Here is a 20,602-nt window from a genome sequence, read left to right as displayed (position 1 = left end):
CCGTGGAACCTCCCCGACCGTGGGACCTCCCCGACCGTGGGACCTCCCCCAACCGTGGAACCTCCCCGGCCGTGGGACCTCCCCGGCCGTGGGACCTCCCCGACTGTGGAACCTCCTGGACCGTGGGACCTCCCCGACCGTGGGGCCACCAGGACCATGGCACCACCCCCTGGGCCATGGGACCAGCGAGATTGTGGGGCTGGGAGTGGAGTAGGGGCCTGGGGGCTGGAGGCAGAGGGCACGGCCGATGGAGGGCTGGGGTGGCCACAGTCCCTGCCCCCCGCTTCCTGGGCAGGTCTGAGCAGGGCTCCTACCGTGACATAGTAATGCCGGAACAGCTTCAGCTTGGCCAGGCTCACTGCCACTGGGGGAGGGCAGAGAGTGGGGTCAGAGAAGAAGGCGGAAGCCACGATGAAGGGGTTGGGAACAAGAAGGGACAAAGCGGACATCTGGGACAGTGTCTGGAGCAGCAAGTCTAGAGGGGGATCGTCCAAGGGGACAGAGGCAGTAAGGAGCGGCCAGAGAGGGCAACCAAGGGGGCAGAAGGGCCGGGCAGAAGTGTCCAAGGGGGGCTGACGGAGGTGTTCAGGGGAGCAGGTCAGACGTGTCCAGGGGGGCAGGACAGAGGTGTCCAGGGGGGCAGGACAGAGGTTTCCAGAGGGCAGAGGGGCTGATGGAGGTGTCCAGCGGGGCAGAGAAGATGGACAGAGGTGTCCAAGGGGGCAGAGGGGTTGACAGAGGTGTCCAGCGGGGCAGGATGGAGGTGTCCCGAGGGCAGAGGGGCTGACGGAGGTGTCCAGCGGGGCAGGACAGAGGTGTCTGGAGGGGCAGGATGGAGGTGTCCAGTGGGGCAGGACGGAGGTGTCCATCGCAGAAGGGCCAGAGGGTGCAGAGGCCAGGAGGGGCATCCAGGGGCAGAAAGAAGGCCTGGAGCAAGAAGGGGGCTGGGGACACAGAGGTCTCGGGAGCTGGGCCTCACCTTTCCCGTCTGTGCCAGATGCGTCCTGGAGGTGCCGGATAGACCTGGGGGTGCACAGGATATGGTCACGCTGACCCCTCCACGCCCATGGGGTGGGGGTCCCGACCAGCCTGCCCACCCTCCTGCAGCCTCACCAGACGACAGGGAAGAGGATGGTGCCACAGCAGATGAGGTCCACCAGGAAGAGGATCTCCTTCCAGAGTCTGTAGTCGCTGGCGCCCTCCTCACGGGACTCCATGACAATGTAGGCCACATTGGCCAGGACCTGCGGGGCCAGGGCTGTGGGTGGGCGCCGCCTGGGCTGCATCCGTCCACCCATCCAGGGACCCGCCATGTACCTGCAGGGGGATCACAATTCCGAAGACCTTCTTCTCCTTGTCCGACAGGACGTACTTGACGAAGGCCCAGCCAGAGCCGATCAGGGCGATGGTGATGAAGAGGAGGGCGCCCTTCAGCCTGAGGGGGGTGAGGGTGGGTGATGAGATGGGGAGGCCTGTCCCTGCCCGCCCGCCTGCCCGCCCGCCAGGGAAGAGCACTCACAGGTGTGTGATGTAGTGCATGACCGCGAGGCCTTCGATGGGGTGACCCTGGCTGTTGATGAAGTAGTAGTTGATCTGGAGGTGGACGGACGGATGGATAGTCAGGAAGACGGGTGGGTGGATGGATGGATGGGGTTACAACTGGGGTAGCAGTAGTACGGGAACATGTACAATCACTGGTAGAAAGTTCAGTAAACAGAATGCTTAGTAAGCTAGGAAGTCAGTAAACAGAGGGTTATAAGCAGAAAGATGGCAGTGGGACTGAAAAATGGACAGTCACAGCCAGAACAATGGGTGGACAGCTGGACTGAGGGATGGACTCACAGCTGGAACAATGGCTGGACAGTCACAGTTGGATGGAAGGACAGACAGATGACTAGATGGACAGCTGAACACCATAAGACAGGAACGGATGATAAGAAAGACACGTGGACAGTTGGACAAATGGAACCGCCAAGCCCAGGCTCTGCAGAGCTTTGGGGGGTGGTCGGACAGTCTGTCCCTCTCAGCCCGAAGCCCCAGTCCACCTCCCCGCTGCGCACCCAGCCCAGGCCTCACACTGTGGAAGAGGAGGGAGATGCTCTTGGTAAAAGCCAGGGCTGCCATAAGCCAGTGGATCTTGAAGACGTTGTACCTGTCAGGTGGGGGGGGGAGAGCGGGGGGGGAGGCATGAGAAGGGGGCAGGGTGGGAGGGCCTGCGAGGGGAGGTGGGGACCCCCAGGGGCAAGGGCATTACGTGTTCCTGCAGAGGACCGACACCCAGAAGATGCCAGCAGCCAGGAAGCAGGTGGACATGACCATGTAGAGCTTGAAAAGGGGGATTTCCGCCGCCGACAGGAAGCCCTCGGGGTTCTTCTCCCAGATCATCACCTGGGTGGGGGGAGTGGGTGGTGGTGGTCACAAGACCCCAGCTCTGGACTTGGGAGAGCTGTGAAGAGTGAGTCGCCAGCTCTCCCACTTTCTACCTGGGCCATTTTCCCATCTCCCAAATGGGTATAACAGTGCCCACTTCACAGCATTGCCAGGAGGATTTTAGGGAGCTAAGCTTAAAGTGAGGAGCCCCGGTGGCATGGCAGTTAAACACTCAGCTGCTAATTAAAAGGTCGGCGGTTCGAACCTACCAGCTGCTCTGCAGGAAAAAAGACCTGGCGATCTGCTCCTGGAAAGATTACAGCCTAGGAAACCCTACGGGGCAGTTCTACTCTGTCACGTGGGGTCACTATGAGTCGGAATGAACTCGAAGGCACACAAAAACAAACAAGCTTGGCATTGGAGTCCGTGGGAGGTGCAAATACTTAATGCACTCAGATGCTAACCAAAAGGTTGGAGTTTCCAGTCTACCCAGAGGCGCCTCAGAAGAAAGGCCTGGTGATCTAGTTCTGAAAAACCAGCCATTGAAAACCCTGTGGAGCACAGTTCTATGCTGACACACGGGGTCGCCGTGAGCAGAGTCGACTCGATGGCACGGGGTAGCCGGTCCCGTCAGCAGCCTGCCCACCCGTCCGCTCACCGAGATGTTGAACGGCTGCTCCCGTCCTGGTATCAAGTTGTGGCAGTTGTGGAAGTTAAGGTTGTACTGACCTTCCTCGGCCCTGGAGCCGATCACCACGTGGAACTGGGTGGGGGAGAGGAGAAGAGGCCTCAGCCTGGGCCCCCTGCTCTGGCGGGTGGGGTGCAGGCGCTGTGGACACTCACGCTGAAGTTGTAGGAGTTGTCATGGAGGTTCAGGTCCAGCACCAGCTCCTTGTCCTTCCTGCTGGGGCCCTGAGGGGACAGAGCGCCTCCGTTCAGCATCCTTCAGCTCTTCCTGGACCCGGCTCCCCAGAGGCCCTCCCGCCCTGGCTCCCCCAAACCTGCTGGCTTTCTTGAGACACTGTGGAAAGCACTGGCCCATCCTTGTTGATCGTGGAGGGCGCTACTGGAATGAGATCAGGCCAGGTGAGGACAGCGAATGAGTTCAGGGACGGACAGACAGAGGGACAGCAGGAAGACGGGGGCAGGCATGGAGCAGCCCTGCCCAGTCACCCCTCCCTGCCCTCATGGCTGGCATGACTCACCACTGTCCACCTTGGGGGTGGCTGAAGGCCCTGGCTTCGGGGGTCCTGGGTTGGAGGGCACCTCAGGGAGGAGCCCAGGAAAGATGAACAGCTTCTTCTGGTCCCCATACTTTCGCACCTGGACCCTGGGGGGAGGCGAGGGGGTGGAGGGGAGGAGGCTGGCAGGCTGGGGACAGGCATACAACCTGTGCCAAAGGACTCAATGACCCCTTGGAACCTCTGGGTCTCCTCCCTGGAGGGCAGCACCAGTGGTGGCAAACTTACATCTCTTGAGCTTGACCATTGAGCCCCCCACCAAGATGGCTGCCACATGTGCTCTAGAGATTATTTGTTGTTACATTGACTCACTCGTTCAACTTAAGTGCATTCTTTCAAAAGAAAATTTTATCTACAGAGAGGCAACATGGTATCATAGGACCCTGGCACCAGGCGGCCTGGATCTGAATTCCAGTTCTGGGGCCTCGGTTTTCTCATCTGAAGAATGGGGATAATAATGGTAGAAGGAATAAAGCTCCCAGTTCCCTGCCTGGCGCACCTGAAGCATTCAGTAAGTGTTAAGAGTTGTTATTATTCTCACAACGACCCTCTGCGTCCTAGGCTTCTACTGTGAGACCCCAACGCTCCCTCAGCACCCCTCTTCTCTCCTCCTCCTTCCCAGAATCTGATGGTTTGGAGGCGAAAGGACAGAGGGAACCGTGTTCCCACTATGGGCGTCTGGGTTCTTTGCAGTTGGCTTCTGGTTCCCCGACACCAGGGAGATGTGGGTGTCACACCCGGGGAAACATGGGTGATGGGTATTAGCGAGCCCTCGGCCCCCCAACTCACTGCAAGTCCTTGGTGTTGATGAGAAAGAGGACCAGGAGGTTGCTGCTGTTTTTCTGGAGGGGACAGTCGTAGGGCTCCTGGGGCTGGGGAGTGGGAAGAGGGGGCTTGGGCTACCCCTCCTGCAGACCCAGCCCTGCCTCCCTCCCCATCCACCCGCAACAGGGAGGGTCTCCTGCTGCCTCTGGGAAAAAGCAAGGGGTCTTTGGCTTCCAGGTGCAGAAGGCAGACAAACCCCAGCCTCCCACTTCCTTCCCACTCCCTCCACTCACAGAGTAGGACAGAACGCTGCCAGATCGAACCCGGGTCAGGCTGAAGCCCACCTGGCAGGTGGAAAGAAAAGGGGAGGGCGTGAGGGACTGTAGCCCGGATCGCCCGCCACCCCTGCCAGTCTCAACAGGAATGACGGCCCATCTACTTTATTGAGCGCCTACTATGTGCCAGGTCCCGCGTTCTCTCGTGGAATTTTCTAACAACCCATCCCCCCCATTCTCTTCCTTTAACTCCTAACCACCCCAAGGCTCCCTATGTACCCCAAAATTGACCTCAAGACTCAATTTGGATGTCACTTCCTCAGGCGACATTCCCTGGTCCTCTGGACCTAGCCCACCCTGTGTTTCCCTCATTTAAAACGTGGGTGACTTCCGGCCTTGGTTCTGGAATCCAGCACATCTGGATTTGAGTCCAGGCTCTGCCATTTCCAGGTGAGCACAGTTCCTGGGTGGTGCAAAGGTTCACACGCTCGGCTGCTAACCGAAAGGTTGGCAGTTCGAGTCCACCCAGAGGCACCTCGGAAGAAAGGCCTGGTGATCTATGTCCAAAAAGTCAGCCACTGAAAACCCTATGGAGCACAGCTCTACTCTGACACACATGGGGTCGTTTTGAGTTGGAGTCGAATGGAAGGCATCTGGGTCTGGGTGACTCTAAGTAAGTCACACACCTCCGAGCCTGTGTCCATACCTGTAGAATTGAATTCAGAGAATTTTCATGGCAACCCTGAGCAGTAGCTCTTAGGGGGAAAAACCCCCTGAAAATTCCTTTGCATGGCATCTGGTGACTTAGTCGGCGTTCCATAAAAATGCTAGCTATTCATTTTGACTGGAATCCCTGAGTAGTGTAAACAGTTGACACACTTGGCTGCTAACTGAAAGGTTGGAGGTTCAAGTCCACCCAGAGATGCCTGGGAAGAAAAGCCTGGAGATCTACTTCTGAAAAACCAGCCATTGAAAACCCTATGGAGCACAGTACTGCTTTGACACGTACGGGGTCACCATGAGCCAGTACTGACTTGATAGCAACGGGTACTCTTAATTCTTTTTGACTCTAAGAACTGGGGTGTCTTGTTCAACTCTTATAAACAGCGCCTGGCACCTATCCCATGAGATATCATTATCCCCATGTTACCGAGGGACCGGTCCCTGGAGAAGGATATCATGCTTGGTAGAGGGCCAGTGAAAAAGAGGAAGACCCTCAACGAGATGGACTGACACAGTGTCTGCAACAATGCGCTCCAGTGTAATGACTGAGGATGGCCCAGGACTGGGCAGTGTTCCGTTCTGTTGTATGTAGGGTCGCTATGAGTAGGAACTGACTCGAGAGCACCTAACAACAGCAACATGTTACAGATGGGGAAACTGAGGCTCAGAGGGGGCAAGGGACTGGCCCAAGGTCACGTGGGTGTGGCAGAGCTGGGAGGCACACCCAGAAGCGGGGGCCTCTGGAGCTCGTGCGCCCACACCCCTCACCAGTGGGGTCTTCTCTTCCGTCTTCTGGGGGCCCAGCTGAAGGAGGCTCAGGTCTACCTCCAGGGTGCCGTTGGTGTAGAAGCCAAAGCTGTTCAGCTGGATGTCTGCTCGCTTCTCCCCCTGCCGGAGACCAAGGAGGCAGAGGCAGCTCAGACTTTCCCTGCCTGGTAGCCCAGCCCCAGGGCCCTGGCATAGCACGAGGCTACCCCAAGGGTCTCAGCCCCCACCTGGGACCCCTTCCTATAATACAGATCCAAAGGGTGATAAGGAGCCACGGTGGCGCAGTGGTTAAGTGCTCGGCTGCTAACTGAAAAGGCTGGCAGTTCAAACCTACCCAGTGGCTCAGAGAGAGAAAGACCTGGAGATCTCCTGTCAAGACTACCAAACTAAACGAATCCAAACCCATTGCCGTCCAGTTGATTCCGACTCATGGAGACCCTATAGGACAGAGCAGAACCGCCCCACAGGGTAGTAATCTTTATGGAAGCAGACTGCCACATCTTTCTCCCGTGGACTGGCTGGTGGGTTCAAACCATCGACTTTTCAGTTAGCAGCCGAGGGCTTAACCATTGCACCACCAGGGTTCCTTCTCCTGTGAAGATTACAGCCTACCAAACCCTATGGGGCAGTTCTACTCTGTCACATGGGATCACTATGAGCCGAAAATGAACTGAACGGCACCTAACAACGGCAATAAATGGCGACAGAGGGGGCTGTCTCCCCGGATCCATGCCAGGCAGGGACAGGGTGCCCCCGGGTTCTCTGGCCACTGTTGTGGGAATCCAGGAAGATAAACCCTGGGGTACCTGCAACTCCCCCCACTAGATGGACCCCGAAGCCTGACCCTCACCTCCCGGGAAAGTGTTTAGATTTCAATCGAGCCCCAAGATCCCAATGAATGCCAGAAGACCCCACTCCAGACCTCCTAGAGGCCCCCTCCACAGCCTCAAGGCTCCCTAAATCCGTTGCTGTTGAGTTGATTCCGACTCAGAGCGACCGTAAGTCTCCCTAAGCGCCCCCAAAGTGATCTCAAGAATTTAAACGGCTAAGAGTGTGGGCGGAGCTCTGGTGGCGCAGTGGTTAAGAGCTCAGCTGCTAAAGAAAAGGTCGACACTTCAAATCCACCAGCCGCTCCTTGGAAACCCTATGGGGCAGTTCTATTCTGTCTTATAAGGTCGCTAAGAGTCGGAACCGACGCCATGACACCTAACAACAACAACGCAACAAGGAGCGTGTCTGTCGGGTGCGGGGGTTTCTTGGAGGTGAAGCCCCGCCCTCACTGGGTGGGGCAGGACCCCAACTCAGCCGGCCAGGCAATTCCACCGGGACGACCGAGGGGGATCGGACGAGACCATTTCAGGCCTGGAAAAGGGGGGCGCCGGGCCGCTCCATTCTGCATAAGGAGCAGGAGAGGACGGACGAAACCACTCCAAGCTGGGGGCTTCTCCAGGACAAAGCCGCACCCTTCCTCGCCCCGGACCACCGCACGGCGGGCCTCACCGTCAGCGTCAGCCGGTGGATGCGCCCGGAGCAGCCGGCCAACAGCAGCAGCAGAAGCAGCCGCGGCCCCCACTCCACGGGGCTCCCGCGGGCGAGCCCCCTCCTCTCGCTCACTGCCATCTCTGGCGCTGCCGCCTCCTCTGACACCGTCTCTGACGCCCTCAGGCCCGCCTACCCATGAGCCAATGGCTGCACAGTGGGCCCGCCTTTTCGGCTTTTCCCAGCCCTCACAGCCAGTCATCGATCGTGTCCTCGCAAACCCGCCCCAATATGACCCTAGATGGACTGCACTGCTTTCGAATAGGAGTGCTTATACAACTTAACTCCGCCCCCCCACTGCCACCAATCACCAGAAAGATAGTGTCGGATGTAATTTGATAAACAGGGCATTAACCAATTATAATGGGTCTGATATCCGGCCCTGTGAAGCGGAATTCATCTTAACTGACAGACCGATACAGGACTACATTTCCCAGAATGCAGCAGGAGCAGCCCGCTCAACAATGCATAAAAAGAACTACATTTCCCAGTATCCCCAAGGACGGATTTCCCCTTCTTACCCCACAGACGCACCTCAGAGCCAGAGCTCAGGCTCTTGGTAAACACGCGCATCTACCAAGGCCAGTCCTATTCTTCTAGTCTCCCTGGTCCACAGAGAGGCCTAAATCTGGATCCAGGATACATCTTGACCCTAGGATGACCTATAACCCCAGGCTGAGCCCCGGACCTGCGACTGAGAGCTGATCTCAGACTGAAACCCTTGACTCACGCTGATCCCTAATCTCTGACTGAGTCCCTGACCTGGACTGAGTCTTGACCCCAGACTGGCGCCTAGACTATTTTGAGTTCCCAACTCCTGACTGGGATTGCTACGCTTCCGACCGCAGTCAGAGACCCCAACGCAACTGTGGTGCTGACCTGGGCTGAACCCCCATTCCAATTTGAGTCTCTGACCAGGGCGGAGCCCAGAACTCTGTCCTAATCCAGACTTAGTCCAGACCCCGGCTAAGCCCTTGACGTAATCTGACCCCCCAATATTTGGGGCACAGCCCAGTTTGCAGTCTGAGGCTTTCTGGCCCAAGGGCCACCAGAAGGTGGGGCCAGGTCCCAGCAGAGCCATCTGTTGCAGTGTGGGCTCCTGGAGCTATCCTCCTGGGCTCCCTGGTATCTCTCCAGCTCAGAGTCTAAGCTGTCCCGTGGGGCCGAAGTCCCCGAGCCCCAGCATGGCGTCTGCCACCTCTGTAGCCACAGAGAAAGCGCCAAAGGCCAAAAAGGATGGGGGTAGGAGCCGCTGGGGCTTCTCCCCTTTCATCCCAGGGCCTCAAAGGTATTTACAAGGTGTGAACAGACTTTATGGAGGAGGCGACCGACTTCCAAGCCCCAGGGCCCGGGCGTCTGGAGGACGGCAGGAATAGAGATCCTAGGGTCAGGACGGTCAATTAAACCTGAATGGGCCTTAATGGATAAGACAGGGAAGTGGGCAGGTGCAAACACAAGCGAGCTGTCCGGGAGCCGGGGAAAGGCCTGGGCCTGGCGCCCCAAGGACGACCCGTCCTCAGTTTGCTGGCGGAGACTCGGGGAGGGAAGGCAGGATGCGGTGGGGGCGCTAATGGACACCGCCTTGGCGGAGGCGCGTCCGGGCAGGATCGAAGTCCTCCCATCCGCCCTGTGGCCGGAGGGACCAGACCATTAGCGGGCCGAGCGTAGACACCTGGAGTCCGGCCGGCCGGCAAGAGCCGGGTGACCTCAGGTTCTCCCTGCGACCGGGTGGAGGGGTACTTCTTGGGTTGGAGTTTTAGTTCTTGGCCCTTTAAGGAATGGCTGAGGGGTAAAGGGAAAGAAACAGCTCGGGGCGGAGGGGATAGGGTGACAGGGGTATCGGGGATTTGGAAAACGGGTGGGGGTCCTTTAAGGGGTCGGTCCGGAGGCGTCTGGTGGCCCAGTTCCTTTAGGAAGGGGTGGGGCGTTCTGTAGGCCACGCCCCCTCAGTGCCACGCCCCTAGGGCGTCTGGGCTTCGGCAATGCGCGGGCGGGGCGGGGCTGAGCCTGCGGGGGCGTGGTTTATTCGGGAGTGGGCAGGGCAGGGGCGGGGCGGGGCCGGGCGCTCAGCCCTGGGCTGAGTCTCCCCGCGGCGGGCGCAGGCGGCGGGGACCGGGTGGCGGCGGCGGCTTGGGCGAGAGCAGCATGGATTGGGGCACCGAGCTGTGGGTGAGTCCCGTCGTCTCGGCACCAAGTTCCCCCTCACTAAGGTCCAGGCGCCCTCCTTTGCCCCGCTGAGATTTGGTGAGAGCCTCCGCGCTGTCCCGTTCTCCGATCCCCGGGTCCCCGCCCTCCGCGTTCTCTTGGAGTTTGGCTGCAGGACGCTTGGGGGCGAAGGGCGACCTTACAGGAGCTACGTAGGGAAACTGAGGCACCGCGTTCACAGTGAGGCGGGCAGAAGTCTAGGGACCAGGCCGGGGCGGCCGGGCGAGGTCACCTATTTTGGGCGCCCTGGCCCGGCCGGCGGCTTATCTTACGGCCCCTGGGTCCCTGCCCGCCGCCCGCCTGTCCGGCTGGGCGGGGGGGAGGGGACCCTCTGGCTAATCTTTCCTGCACGTGGGACTCAGAATTCCGGACTGCCCTCTCTGTCGCTTCTAGAGGCTTTGGGATGCCTTGAGGGGAGGGAGCTGCGAGGTTCTGCCCCAGCACCTGGCCTCCTCGAATCCCAGCCCTGAAAGCCCCAGAAATTTCCCCCCTCCTATCCCCGACCTCTGACCCCCTCCCTTTCTGTGGGCGGGGGTAACCCTGGGTTCCTGGGTGCAGCGGGGTAGCTAGATTGCCCCCCCCCAACTCTGGGATATGTTTAGGAGGTTCCGTGGAGTCAGTGGGGGGAAACTGAGTCACTCATTAGGGGTCCCCGGGAAGCATGGAGACCGGTGCCCCTCCAAGTTGCGGGAACCCTGCCCCTCTGGCCCTGACTCGAGCCGGGCCGGCTGGATTTTCCGGAATCTGGGGGGGATTAGGGGAGTCCGGGCAAGGGGAGGGGCCCTGCCCCATTCCACACCCGTCTTGGCCGTTTGGAGACGTTTGGAGGCCGTCTTGGTCCCTGTCGTCCTGCAGGAGCCCCGCCCCTTCCCTGGCCCTTCCCGGGAAGAGGAGGGGGTTCCCGCCGGTTTCCTGCTTCCCACCCCGTCCCGCGCCGCGCCGCGCCGGGGCGGGGCCTGGAAGCCACGCCTCCTCGGAGCTCCCAGCCTTGGAATTCCCGGGGCCCCTAGTTGTCCTGCGGCTTTGGGGTCTTAAGGTCGTGACCCCGGCCCCTCCCCGCCCCCCAGGATCAGTTTGAGGTGCTCGAGCGCCACACGCAGTGGGGGCTGGACCTGCTGGACAGATACGTGAAGTTCGTGAAAGAGCGGACCGAGGTGGAGCAGGCTTACGCGAAACAGCTGCGGTGAGACTCTAGGGTGGACCGGTCCGTGGGCTAGCGGCCTGGGCTGGAGGGCTGGGGGCTCAGCCTGCCTGCCTGTCTCCCCGTAGGAACCTGGTGAAAAAATACCTGCCCAAGAGAACTGCCAAGGATGACCCCGAGTCCAAGTAAGGATGGGGAGAGGGCGCAGGGCTTGACTTTGGGGCCGGGTTGGTCCCACTTCCTGTCCCTCAGCTGGGCGATCTCCAGGCAGATCCCTCCACCTCTCCTTTCTGCCTAGATAGAGGTAAGAGTTCTGGGTGCCGGGTCCGCATCACCTGGGTTGGACTCCTAAGCCCACTGCTTATTAGCTGAGGGCTTTGGAAGTCGCTCAAAGTTCTCTGCCTCCGTTTTCCTCACCTGTTAAATGCGGAAGGAGCCCTGGTCGTGCAACTGTTCAAGGCTGGGCTGTTAACCAAGAGGTCTTAACCCACCCAGCAGCTCTTTGGGAGAAAGGCCCGACGATCTGCTCCCATAAAGACTACAGCCTAGAAAACCTTGTGGGGTAGTTCTACTCTGCCTTATGGGGTCGTTATGAATCGGAAACCACTCGATGGCACCCAGCAACATCATTAAATGGGGAGGCTCCAGCAGCTACTAAATGAGCGACTTTGGGCAAGTTTGTGCCTCCATCTTCCTCATCCATGAAATGGGCAAGCTGCTGCTGATGCAACCTCCCACGTGGTGCTCATGTTCAGTCAATGAATATGTTAAAACAGTGCCCAGCATAGTAAGTGTTGTACAAGTATTTGACTTTATTGTTGTTCTTAGTTGCCATGGGGTTGATTCTGACTCATGGTGACCACATGTGTAGAGTAGAACTGCTTCATAGGGTTTTCAAGGCTGTGACCTTTCTGAAGCAGATCTCCAGTCCTGTCTTCCGAGGCCTCTCTGGGTGTGTTCGAACCACCAACCTTTTGGCTGGTAGTTGAGCGCTTAACCGTTTGCACCATGGAGGGACTCTTTTGATTTCACTGTTGTTGCTGTGTGCCATCAAGTGGATTCCAGTACACAGGGACCCCAAGGGTCAGAGTAGAACCGCTCCATATGGTTTCCTAGACTTGTCGGCAATGGGTTTGGTTTTTTGGTTAGCCTTTATGGAGCAAATCGCCAGGTCTTTCTCCTGCAGAGCTGCTGGATGGGTTTGAACCACCAAACTTTTGGTTAGCAGCCAAGCGCTTAACCGTTGCACCACCAGGGCTCCTCTTGACTTTATTACAAGCCCCCCAATTCCAAAACCCAAAAAGCTCTAGAAATGAAAAGTTTTTTGTAACTTACTTGGCAGCAACCTCTCACCCGAGCTGATGTGATGATGTTAATTATAGTCTTGGTTTGATTTTACTTAGTGTGGCTATTAATACCTCTCACTGCAAAAAACATTTATGGTGTTTGATTACAGAATCGGCCCCCTACCCCACTGGGGGTGATGCGTCATAGACGCTATCAAAACTGCATCCACTTTCTAAAATCCTAAGACTCCTGAGTTCCAGAATGCGTCTGACTCAAGGGTTGGGGGTAAGGGATCATGGAATAGAATGATCATTGTCTCAGGGATGAATGTCTCGGGGCTTACTCTTCCCTGTCTGGAGGTGGGTCCTAGGGCGTCTGACTCCTAGGGGGCCTGACTGCTGGCTGCCTGCCCCCAACTCCACCCCAGGTTCAGCCAGCAGCAGTCCTTCATGCAAATTCTCCAGGAGGTGAACGATTTTGCCGGGCAGCGGGAGCTGGTGGCTGAGAACCTGAGCGTCCGCGTGTGCCTTGAGTTGGCCAAGTACTCGCAGGAGATGAAGCAGGAGAGGAAGATGGTGGGTGCACCCCTCCCTGGGTCTTACCGAGGGCCCCTGCTGGAACCGAAACCCAAAACCAGTTGCCACTCAAGTTGATTCTGACTCGTGGCGACACCATGTGTGTCAGAGTAGAACCGTGCTCCCCAGGATTTTCAATGGCTGGTTTTTCAGAAGCAGGTCACCAGGCCTTTCTTCCGAGGTACCTCTGGGTGGGTTCGAACCACCAACCTTTTGCTTAGTAGTCAGGTGCTTCACCGTTTATGCTACCCAGGGACTGCTGGAACCCAGGTGAGACTTGTCACCCCTCTCTCCGTAGCACTTCCAGGAAGGTCGGCGGGCCCAGCAGCAGCTGGAAAATGGCTTCAAACAGCTGGAGAATGTGAGTTTCAGGGGGTGGAGTGTGGCTCTGACCCAGAGGAGCAGGGTGAGGGTGGCCAATACACAAAGCTGCGCCTTTTGTCTGGTCTAGACTCCCGCAGTGGGCTCCCAGCATGCCCACTGCCCCCCACTTACTGGGCGATGTCCCACCAGCTGCTGAAACCTTGGTTGCCCACCCCCTAGCTTGGGGAGTGGGGGCTCCTTCATTCTGGTTCTTTCCTCGACACAGAGCAAGCGTAAGTTTGAGCGGGACTGCCGGGAGGCCGAGAAGGCAGCCCAGACTGCTGAGCGGCTAGACCAGGATATTAATGCCACCAAGGCTGACGTGGAGAAGGTGCGCGTGGAGTCTGGGGCAGGCCTGGGGGGTGGGTTGGGCAAGGCCAGAACCTGACAGAGACCCCTGCCCTGATACTCCTCAGGCCAAACAGCAAGCTCACCTCCGGAGTCACATGGCAGAAGAAAGCAAAAATGAATATGCAGCCCAACTACAGCGCTTCAACCGAGACCAGGCCCACTTCTACTTTTCCCAGATGCCCCAGATATTTGATGTAAGTGCTCAAAGCCCTACCTTCCCGAAAAACTCCAAAAGGTGACCAACTCCTACACTTGCATCAAAACCCCAGCTGCCATGTCCTAACCCCTAGACTGAAAGGGAATCAGAAGCACAGACACAGTGAGCCCTGCCTTTTGCTCAAACTGTTCTTTCTGCCAGGAATGCCTTTCTTCCTTTTTGAAACTCCTACTCATCCTTCTAAGCCCCAGCTCTCAGAAAACCAGTTGCTGTCGGGTCGACTCTGACTCATGGCAACCCCGTGTGTGTCAGAGTAGAACTGTGCTCCATAGGGTTTTCAATGGCTGAGTTTTTGGAAGTAGATCACCAGGCTGTTCTTCCAAGGCACTTCTGGGTAGACTTGAACCACCCAGCTTTTGGTTAGCAGCCGAGCGCTTAACCGTTTGCACCACCAGTCTCAAATTTTCCCTCTTCTGTTTTAGCCTCATACTCCACTCCCTGTCCCAGTTCTGAAGTTGGGAGTGTCTGTGCTGGGTCTGCTTTTTCTTCAAAGCTCTAGCTCCCTTGTTCCCCTTCCCCTGCTTTTTTTTTTTTTTGAGAAGCCTTTTCTGACTTCCTAGGCTAGTGGGGGTCCTCAGATTTCCTTCCCCAAGAGTCACTGGTCCTGTGCATCTCCCACCTTGACTACTTTGGGCTCATCCACTGTGGATCTTCATACTTTGCCCCTGGCCCCTCCCTCAGCACCGCTAAGCCTGCAACAGCATACCCATTTCATGGATGAGGAAGACAGAGGCACAGAAGTTGCCCAGAGTCACTCATTTAGCAGTTCTTGAGCCTCCCCCTTCAACAGGTGAGGAAAAGGGAGGTAGAGGACTTGAGTGACTTTCCAAAGCCCCTACCTCTGCAGAAGCTGCAAGACATGGACGAACGTCGTGCAGCCCGCCTGGGGGCTGGATATGGGCTTCTGTCTGACGCCGAGCTGCAGGTGGTACCCATTATTGCCAAGTGCTTGGAGGGCATGAAGGTGGCCTCGGATGCTGTGGATGCCAAGAGTGTGCGTGGCTGGTCCCGGTTGGGTGGGCAGGGGGAGGGCCCCCAATTCTGGGCACCCAGTCTTGCCCCTGACTGCCCACCTGCTGCCCTCTCCCCCAGGACTCCCACGTCCTCATTGAGCTACACAAGTCAGGTTTCGCCCGCCCGGGCGATGTGGAATTCGAAGACTTCAGCCAGCCCATGAACCGTGCGCCTTCTGACAGCAGCCTGGGCACCCCCTCTGATGGACGGCCGGAGCTCCGTGGTCCTGGCCGCAGCCGCGCCAAGCGCTGGCCTTTCGGCAAGAAGAACAAGGTGGGGGCCGGGGCCCTAGGGGGCTGGGAATGGGGACCGTGGTGGCCCCCACTGAGTCTGCCCCAGCTGCCGGAACGCTGAGTCCCGGGCAGGAATTTTCCTCTTGGCTGCCGGCCCGGGCTGGAGGGAAGGAAGGCAGGCGGGCGGGTTGGCCTGGGTGTCCCCTGAGGCTGAGGGGGGGGCAGGTTAGGGGGGCCTGTGGCGTCTGTCTGCTGCTTCGTGGGATGCTGGAAGAAGAGCTGCTGGTGGACTCCAGGGCTGGGCTGAGGGCTGGAGACTATACTGCCGATGGGCCCCTGGGTCCCCAGCCTCAGATCCCTTTCCCTTGGGATTTTTGCTTTCATATTACTGCATATAACTGACACCCCAGGTTTATACCTTGGACAAGCCCCGCCCCCCCCAGTTTATATGTTGGCCCCCCTGGTTGTTTATACTTTTGAACTCTCCTGACATATTCTTGGATACCCCTACCTGACTTACACATCCGACCCTTCAGATTAACTATTGACCGCCCAGCTGTAACCCCTCCAGTCACTGCCTTTGACCCCTCTCTCAGCCTGGCTGACTTCTGTGGCCCCCACACCTGTCTGAGACCTTGGTCCCTGCACCTGTCTCCCCCACCTTCTAGACTGTGAGCCCAGAGAGCTGGGTGGACAGAAATGGGGGCCTCTGTGCCCTGCAGACCCCATCCTGGGTACTGGACGTGGGGCTCAAGGGACGTAGGAGAAACGGGAATGGGGAGGGCTCCGGCCTTCTGGCTCACAGTCTAATGCCCCCACCCCCGCCTTCTAGATTTTTGTGTTACTCTCCCCTTCGTTTTCTGCTCTGTGTGTGGTCATGCATCTTGAGTTGTGGATTTCTTACCGTTTTTTTTTTCTTTCTCCATTTTGTGTTTCCTTTTTTTTCTGTTTTGCGTCCCTCCGTTCATCGTCCTGGTTCTCTACCCTCGGCCCCATCCCCTCCCCGGCCCCCACCGGTAGCCACGCTCCCCACCACTCTCCCCCCTGGGGGGCCCCCTGCCCTCGGCATTGCCTAATGGACCCCCGTCCCCCCGCTCCGGCCGTGACCCCTTGGCCATACTGAGCGAGATCAGTAAGTCGGTCAAACCGCGGCTAGCATCCTTCCGCAGCTTTCGCGGCAGCCGTGGGGTAAGTGAGGCCTTGGGGGAGGAGAGGGCGGCCCTAGCCCGCCCAGCAGCTGGGTGGCGGGACCCTGGGCTAGCTTCCTGCCGCCAGCTGGGCTCCTTCACCCGTTGCCTAACCTGGACCTGCTTTGCTCTGTGCATGGCCGTGCCCCTAAGAAAGTTGGACCGGGAGGAAGGTGGACTTGGCGTATTTTATGAGTGTACAGAGCCTGAAAGCTGGGACTCCATGATCCCAAATTCGCTTGTCTTCTCGCTTTGCAGACAGTGGTGACGGAGGATTTCAGCCACTTGCCCCCGGAGCAGCAGAGAAAGCGGCTTCAACAGCAGCTGGAAGAACGTAATCGGGAACTACAGAAGGAGGTCGACCAGAGGTAAGCAGGAGGAAGCAGATAAGGAACAACATAAAATAATAAATGAATTGAATTTCAGTGGTACTCAAAGAACTTTCTCCTCAACAAACCCCAGGCCCCGATGGTTTTACAGGTGATTTCTACTACACTTGCCAGAAACAGTTAATTCCCATCTTATACAATTCATTCCAGCAAACAGAAAAAGAGTGAAAGCTGCTCAGCTCATTTAGGCGGCTGGGGGAATCCTGATTCCAAAATCATCTAACAAGAATCCAAGAATATAAAATTATGAGCTCATTTTATTTGACTCATGATCTTAGAAGGGAGCTCTGGTGGTGCAAATGGTTAAGCACTTGGCTGCTAATCAAAAGGTTGGCGGTTCGAACCCACCTGACTGCTCCGCGGGAGAAAACACCTGGCGATCTGCTTCTGTAAATATTACAGCCAACCCGTAAAACAAAATGAGACTAAATGGGCATACCGGCCCAGGGGCAAGGACGAGAAGGCAGGAGGGGACAGGAAAGCTGGTAGTGGGGAACCCAAGGTTGAAAAGGGGAGAGTGCTGACATGTCGTGGGGTTGGCAACCAGTGTTACAAAACAATATGTGTATTGTTTAATGAGAAACTAATTTGCTCTGCTAAAGTACAATTGAAAAACAAAAAAAAGATTACAGCCAAGAAAACCCTATGGGGCAGTTCTACTCTGGGGTTGCTATGAGTCAGAATCGACTGGATGGCACCTAACAACAACATGATCTTAGATGCAAAATCCTAGCCAAGCAAATGGTGTATTAAAAAATAATACATCATGTTATCAGTTTGGTGTTATCCCAGTAATGCAAAGATGGTTCGATATAAAAAAATCTATCTATCTAATTCACCACATTAATTGGCTAAAAGAAAAAAAAAGCACTTGGATATCTCTTTAAATAACTGAAGCACTTAAAATATTAACAATAAAAAATCTGCCAGATTTTAAAAAAAGTCTTCACTCACTCACTCTTTCCAAGCAAGAAGATCCTCTTCCAGTCCTGTTACATAATAGGAATGACGTTTGCCACTTGTAAATAGGCAGCCAAATTCTATCTTGCTGTCTGCATATAACCTCTTGGAGAAAACAGCTTTTATTGGTGCAAAGTTTCATTCGGAACTATAAAGTTCTTGAGCAGTATTGTGTAGGGGTTAAGGATATATGCTCTGGAATCAAGGCAAACTGCCCTTGAATTTCAGCTGTCTCCGAGGCCTCAGGAAGCTTGCTTCGCCATTTCCTCATCCTTCATCATTTTCCTCAGGCATTAGAACTTGAAAGAAGTTGAGCCCAGGTCTGACATATCCCAAAGGTCTCTGCTTGTAACCACTAAACCTAGTTGCGGTCAAATTGGTTCTGACTCATGGTGACCTCATGTGTGTCAGAGTAGAACTGTGCTCAATAGGTTTTTCTATTTCTGGTTTTTTGGGAGTAGATTGCCAGACCTTTCTTCCAAGGTGCCTCTGAGTAGACTTGAACCTCTGACCTTTAGGTTAGCAGCTGAGCACGTTAATTGTTTGCACCAGCCAGGGACTCCCTTGTAACCATTACTGCCTATATATAGAGAGAGACTGGGAGGAGGACAGGGATGGTGGGACTAGTGATAATAATACCTAGCATTTATACAGTACTTACTATATACCAGGCACTATTGTAAGCCCTTTACATGGATTCACTAGAATTCCCAAATTTTCCTGAGATTCCGAACAGAATTGAGATCTTGTCTTGTTTACAGTACTACTTTCATGGCGCCTAGACCAGTGCCTGATAATGTAGTAGGTACTCACTCAATACATGAATGAATGAACCATAGCTAAGACTTTCTTTATACCAATGGGGGCATCAGTGATTCACTGATAGAATTCTCACCTTCCATGGGGGAGACCTGAGTTCCATTCCCCGCCAATGCACCTCATGTGCAGCCACCACCCCCCTTTATTCCCCCGCGATCTGTCACTGGAGGTTTATATGTTGCTAGGCTGCTGAACAGATTTCAGAATTTCCAGACTAAGACAGACTAGGAAGAAAGATGTGGCAATTGACTTCTGAAATTCAGCCAGAGAAAACCCTGTGGATCACAACGGCCTGATCCCCAGCTGAATACAGGGATGGCGCAGGATGGGACAGTGTTCTTTCCATCATGCCTGTGGTCGTCAATGGCAACTAACAGCAACACCATGTCCCAGGCACTGTTCTAATCCTCACAACCACCACCTCCATGAGGGCTGTGTGCATTTGTATGTTGTTTTGTTGTGTGCCACCGATTCAGACTCATGGCGATCCTATAGGGCAGGGTACAACTGCCCATAGGGTTTCTTAGGCTGTAATTTTTATGGGAGCAGATCACCAGGTCTTTTCTCCCACAGAGCCGCTGGGTGAGTTCGAACTGCCAACCTTTTGGTTAGCAGCTGAGTGCTTCACCACTGTGCCACCAGGGCTCCTGGGTATATGTGTATGCACATGTCAGTATCATTCCCATTTCTGAGACAAGCTTACTGAGGCAAGGGTTCAGTAACTTCCCCCCAGCTCACACCGTTAGGAAAAGCCGAAGCTGGGATTTGAAAGCAGGCAGTCAAGCACCAGTATTTGGGCTCGTAACCTCTGTACTATCTTGCTACTTGCTTGATTGAAACCAAGCCCCTATTTTTTACTTGTTTAATCACATGGGGCTCCTCTTTCTTGTCCATCTGTCTGTCTGGTCCTAGGGAAGCCCTGAAGAAAATGAAGGATGTGTATGAGAAGACACCCCAGATGGGGGACCCCGCCAGCCTGGAGCCCCAGATCACGGAAACCTTGAGCAACATCGAACGGCTGAAGTTGGAAGTGCAGAAGTATGAGGTAAGGGCAGGCCCAATGGGGGCCTCTGGGGAGGGGCGGGGGCTGCCGGGCCAGGCTGAGTCACACTGCTGGGTGTAAGGGGGGACAGGGAGGGTGCTGGGGTTGGGGAGCTCCAGCTGTTTCCCATCACCACCTTGGGTGTGCATGGGTGACCTCAGCAAACCTCTGGTCCCCGAGTGGGCTGACCCCAGAGTGTGCCCAGACCCGATCGTGAGGCCCCTCCTCCCAGGCTTGGCTGGCAGAAGCCGAGAGCCGGGTCCTGAGCAACCGGGGGGACAGCCTGAGCCGCCACACCCGGCCTCCCGACCCCCCAGCCAGCGCCCCACCGGACGACAGCAACCACAGCTCGCAGGACAAGGAGAGGTGAGTCAGAGGCCAGCCACAGGCCTGGCCCCGGGTACCCTGGAGGCCTGGCCTCACCTCCCTTGCTCTCCCAACCAGCTCTGAAGAGCCCCCCTCAGAGGAGGGTCAGGACACCCCCATCTACACGGAGTTCGATGAGGACTTTGAGGAGGAACCTGCCTCCCCCATAGGTCATTGTGTGGCCATTTACCACTTCGAAGGTGAGGTCGGCTCAGGTGGGCTTGGGAGGCACGCTCCTTGCTGGGGGCCTGTCTTCGGCTTGGTTCTAGTCAACTTTGCCTAAAGCTGACTGTGGCCCACCCCCACGACAGGGTCCAGTGAGGGCACCATCTCCATGGCAGAGGGAGAAGACCTCAGTCTCATGGAGGAGGACAAGGGCGACGGCTGGACCCGCGTCCGGCGGGAACAGGGTGGGGAGGGCTATGTGCCCACCTCCTACCTCCGTGTCACGCTCAACTGAGCCAGAGGCGGGAAGCGGGGGGCTGTCGGCTGCTGCTTCTGGGCCACGGGGGGCCCCAGGACCTACGCACTTTATTTCTGCCCCCGTGGCTTCGGCTGAGACCTGTGTAACCTGCTGGCCCCCCACCCCCTACCCCAAATGGACCCGCTGTGCCTTTCACCACCGATGTATATACTCATGTGTCAGATCTTTTCTTCCTGCCGCTAGGCTGGGGCTGTTTTGTTTTATATATACAAACAAATAACATAAAGTTCTTGGAGTCTGGGCCTTATTATGGGATGATATTGGGGCTGGATCCCCCATTGCTGCCCT

General features: G+C 56.5%; 2 protein-coding genes across 3 annotated transcripts in view; one reads left to right on the top strand and one right to left on the bottom strand.

Annotated features, from left to right (window-relative positions):
* GPR108 (G protein-coupled receptor 108) overlaps positions 1–7,770 on the bottom strand; it is a 10,510-nt gene extending 2,740 nt beyond the window's left edge. The window contains exons 1-15 of one of the 2 annotated variants that reach the window (XM_023733261.1): positions 7,643–7,770; positions 6,143–6,262; positions 4,670–4,720; positions 4,401–4,483; positions 3,576–3,700; positions 3,372–3,436; positions 3,214–3,282; positions 3,029–3,133; positions 2,255–2,388; positions 2,077–2,152; positions 1,520–1,593; positions 1,318–1,435; positions 1,114–1,244; positions 980–1,023; positions 315–364 (exon numbers count right to left, since the gene is read on the bottom strand). In XM_023733261.1, the coding sequence (XP_023589029.1) occupies positions 315–364; positions 980–1,023; positions 1,114–1,244; positions 1,318–1,435; positions 1,520–1,593; positions 2,077–2,152; positions 2,255–2,388; positions 3,029–3,133; positions 3,214–3,282; positions 3,372–3,436; positions 3,576–3,700; positions 4,401–4,483; positions 4,670–4,720; positions 6,143–6,262; positions 7,643–7,762 (1,365 nt within the window). In that variant the 5' untranslated portion in view covers positions 7,763–7,770. The remainder of the gene's footprint in view (positions 1–314; positions 365–979; positions 1,024–1,113; positions 1,245–1,317; positions 1,436–1,519; positions 1,594–2,076; positions 2,153–2,254; positions 2,389–3,028; positions 3,134–3,213; positions 3,283–3,371; positions 3,437–3,575; positions 3,701–4,400; positions 4,484–4,669; positions 4,721–6,142; positions 6,263–7,642) is intronic. The other variant, XM_023733262.1, reaches the window with a different exon arrangement.
* A 2,018-nt stretch (positions 7,771–9,788) lies between these two features.
* Positions 9,789–20,519, top strand: TRIP10 (thyroid hormone receptor interactor 10). The gene is made up of 14 exons (XM_004378409.2): positions 9,789–9,850; positions 10,954–11,069; positions 11,156–11,212; positions 12,742–12,889; positions 13,188–13,250; positions 13,479–13,583; positions 13,669–13,797; positions 14,668–14,814; positions 14,913–15,107; positions 16,513–16,622; positions 19,335–19,467; positions 19,697–19,830; positions 19,909–20,030; positions 20,142–20,519. Exons 1-14 carry the CDS (start codon positions 9,827–9,829, stop codon positions 20,288–20,290), a joined length of 1,632 nt encoding a protein of 543 aa, XP_004378466.1. The 5' UTR covers positions 9,789–9,826; the 3' UTR covers positions 20,291–20,519.
* The last annotated feature ends 83 nt before the right edge of the window (positions 20,520–20,602 follow it).

This window comes from Trichechus manatus, unplaced genomic scaffold (assembly GCF_000243295.1).
Source record: "Trichechus manatus latirostris isolate Lorelei unplaced genomic scaffold, TriManLat1.0 scaffold00057, whole genome shotgun sequence".
Taxonomy (NCBI): domain Eukaryota; kingdom Metazoa; phylum Chordata; class Mammalia; order Sirenia; family Trichechidae; genus Trichechus; species Trichechus manatus.
Note: the sequence above shows the minus strand (reverse complement) of the source record. Positions and strands in the feature narration are given on the sequence as shown.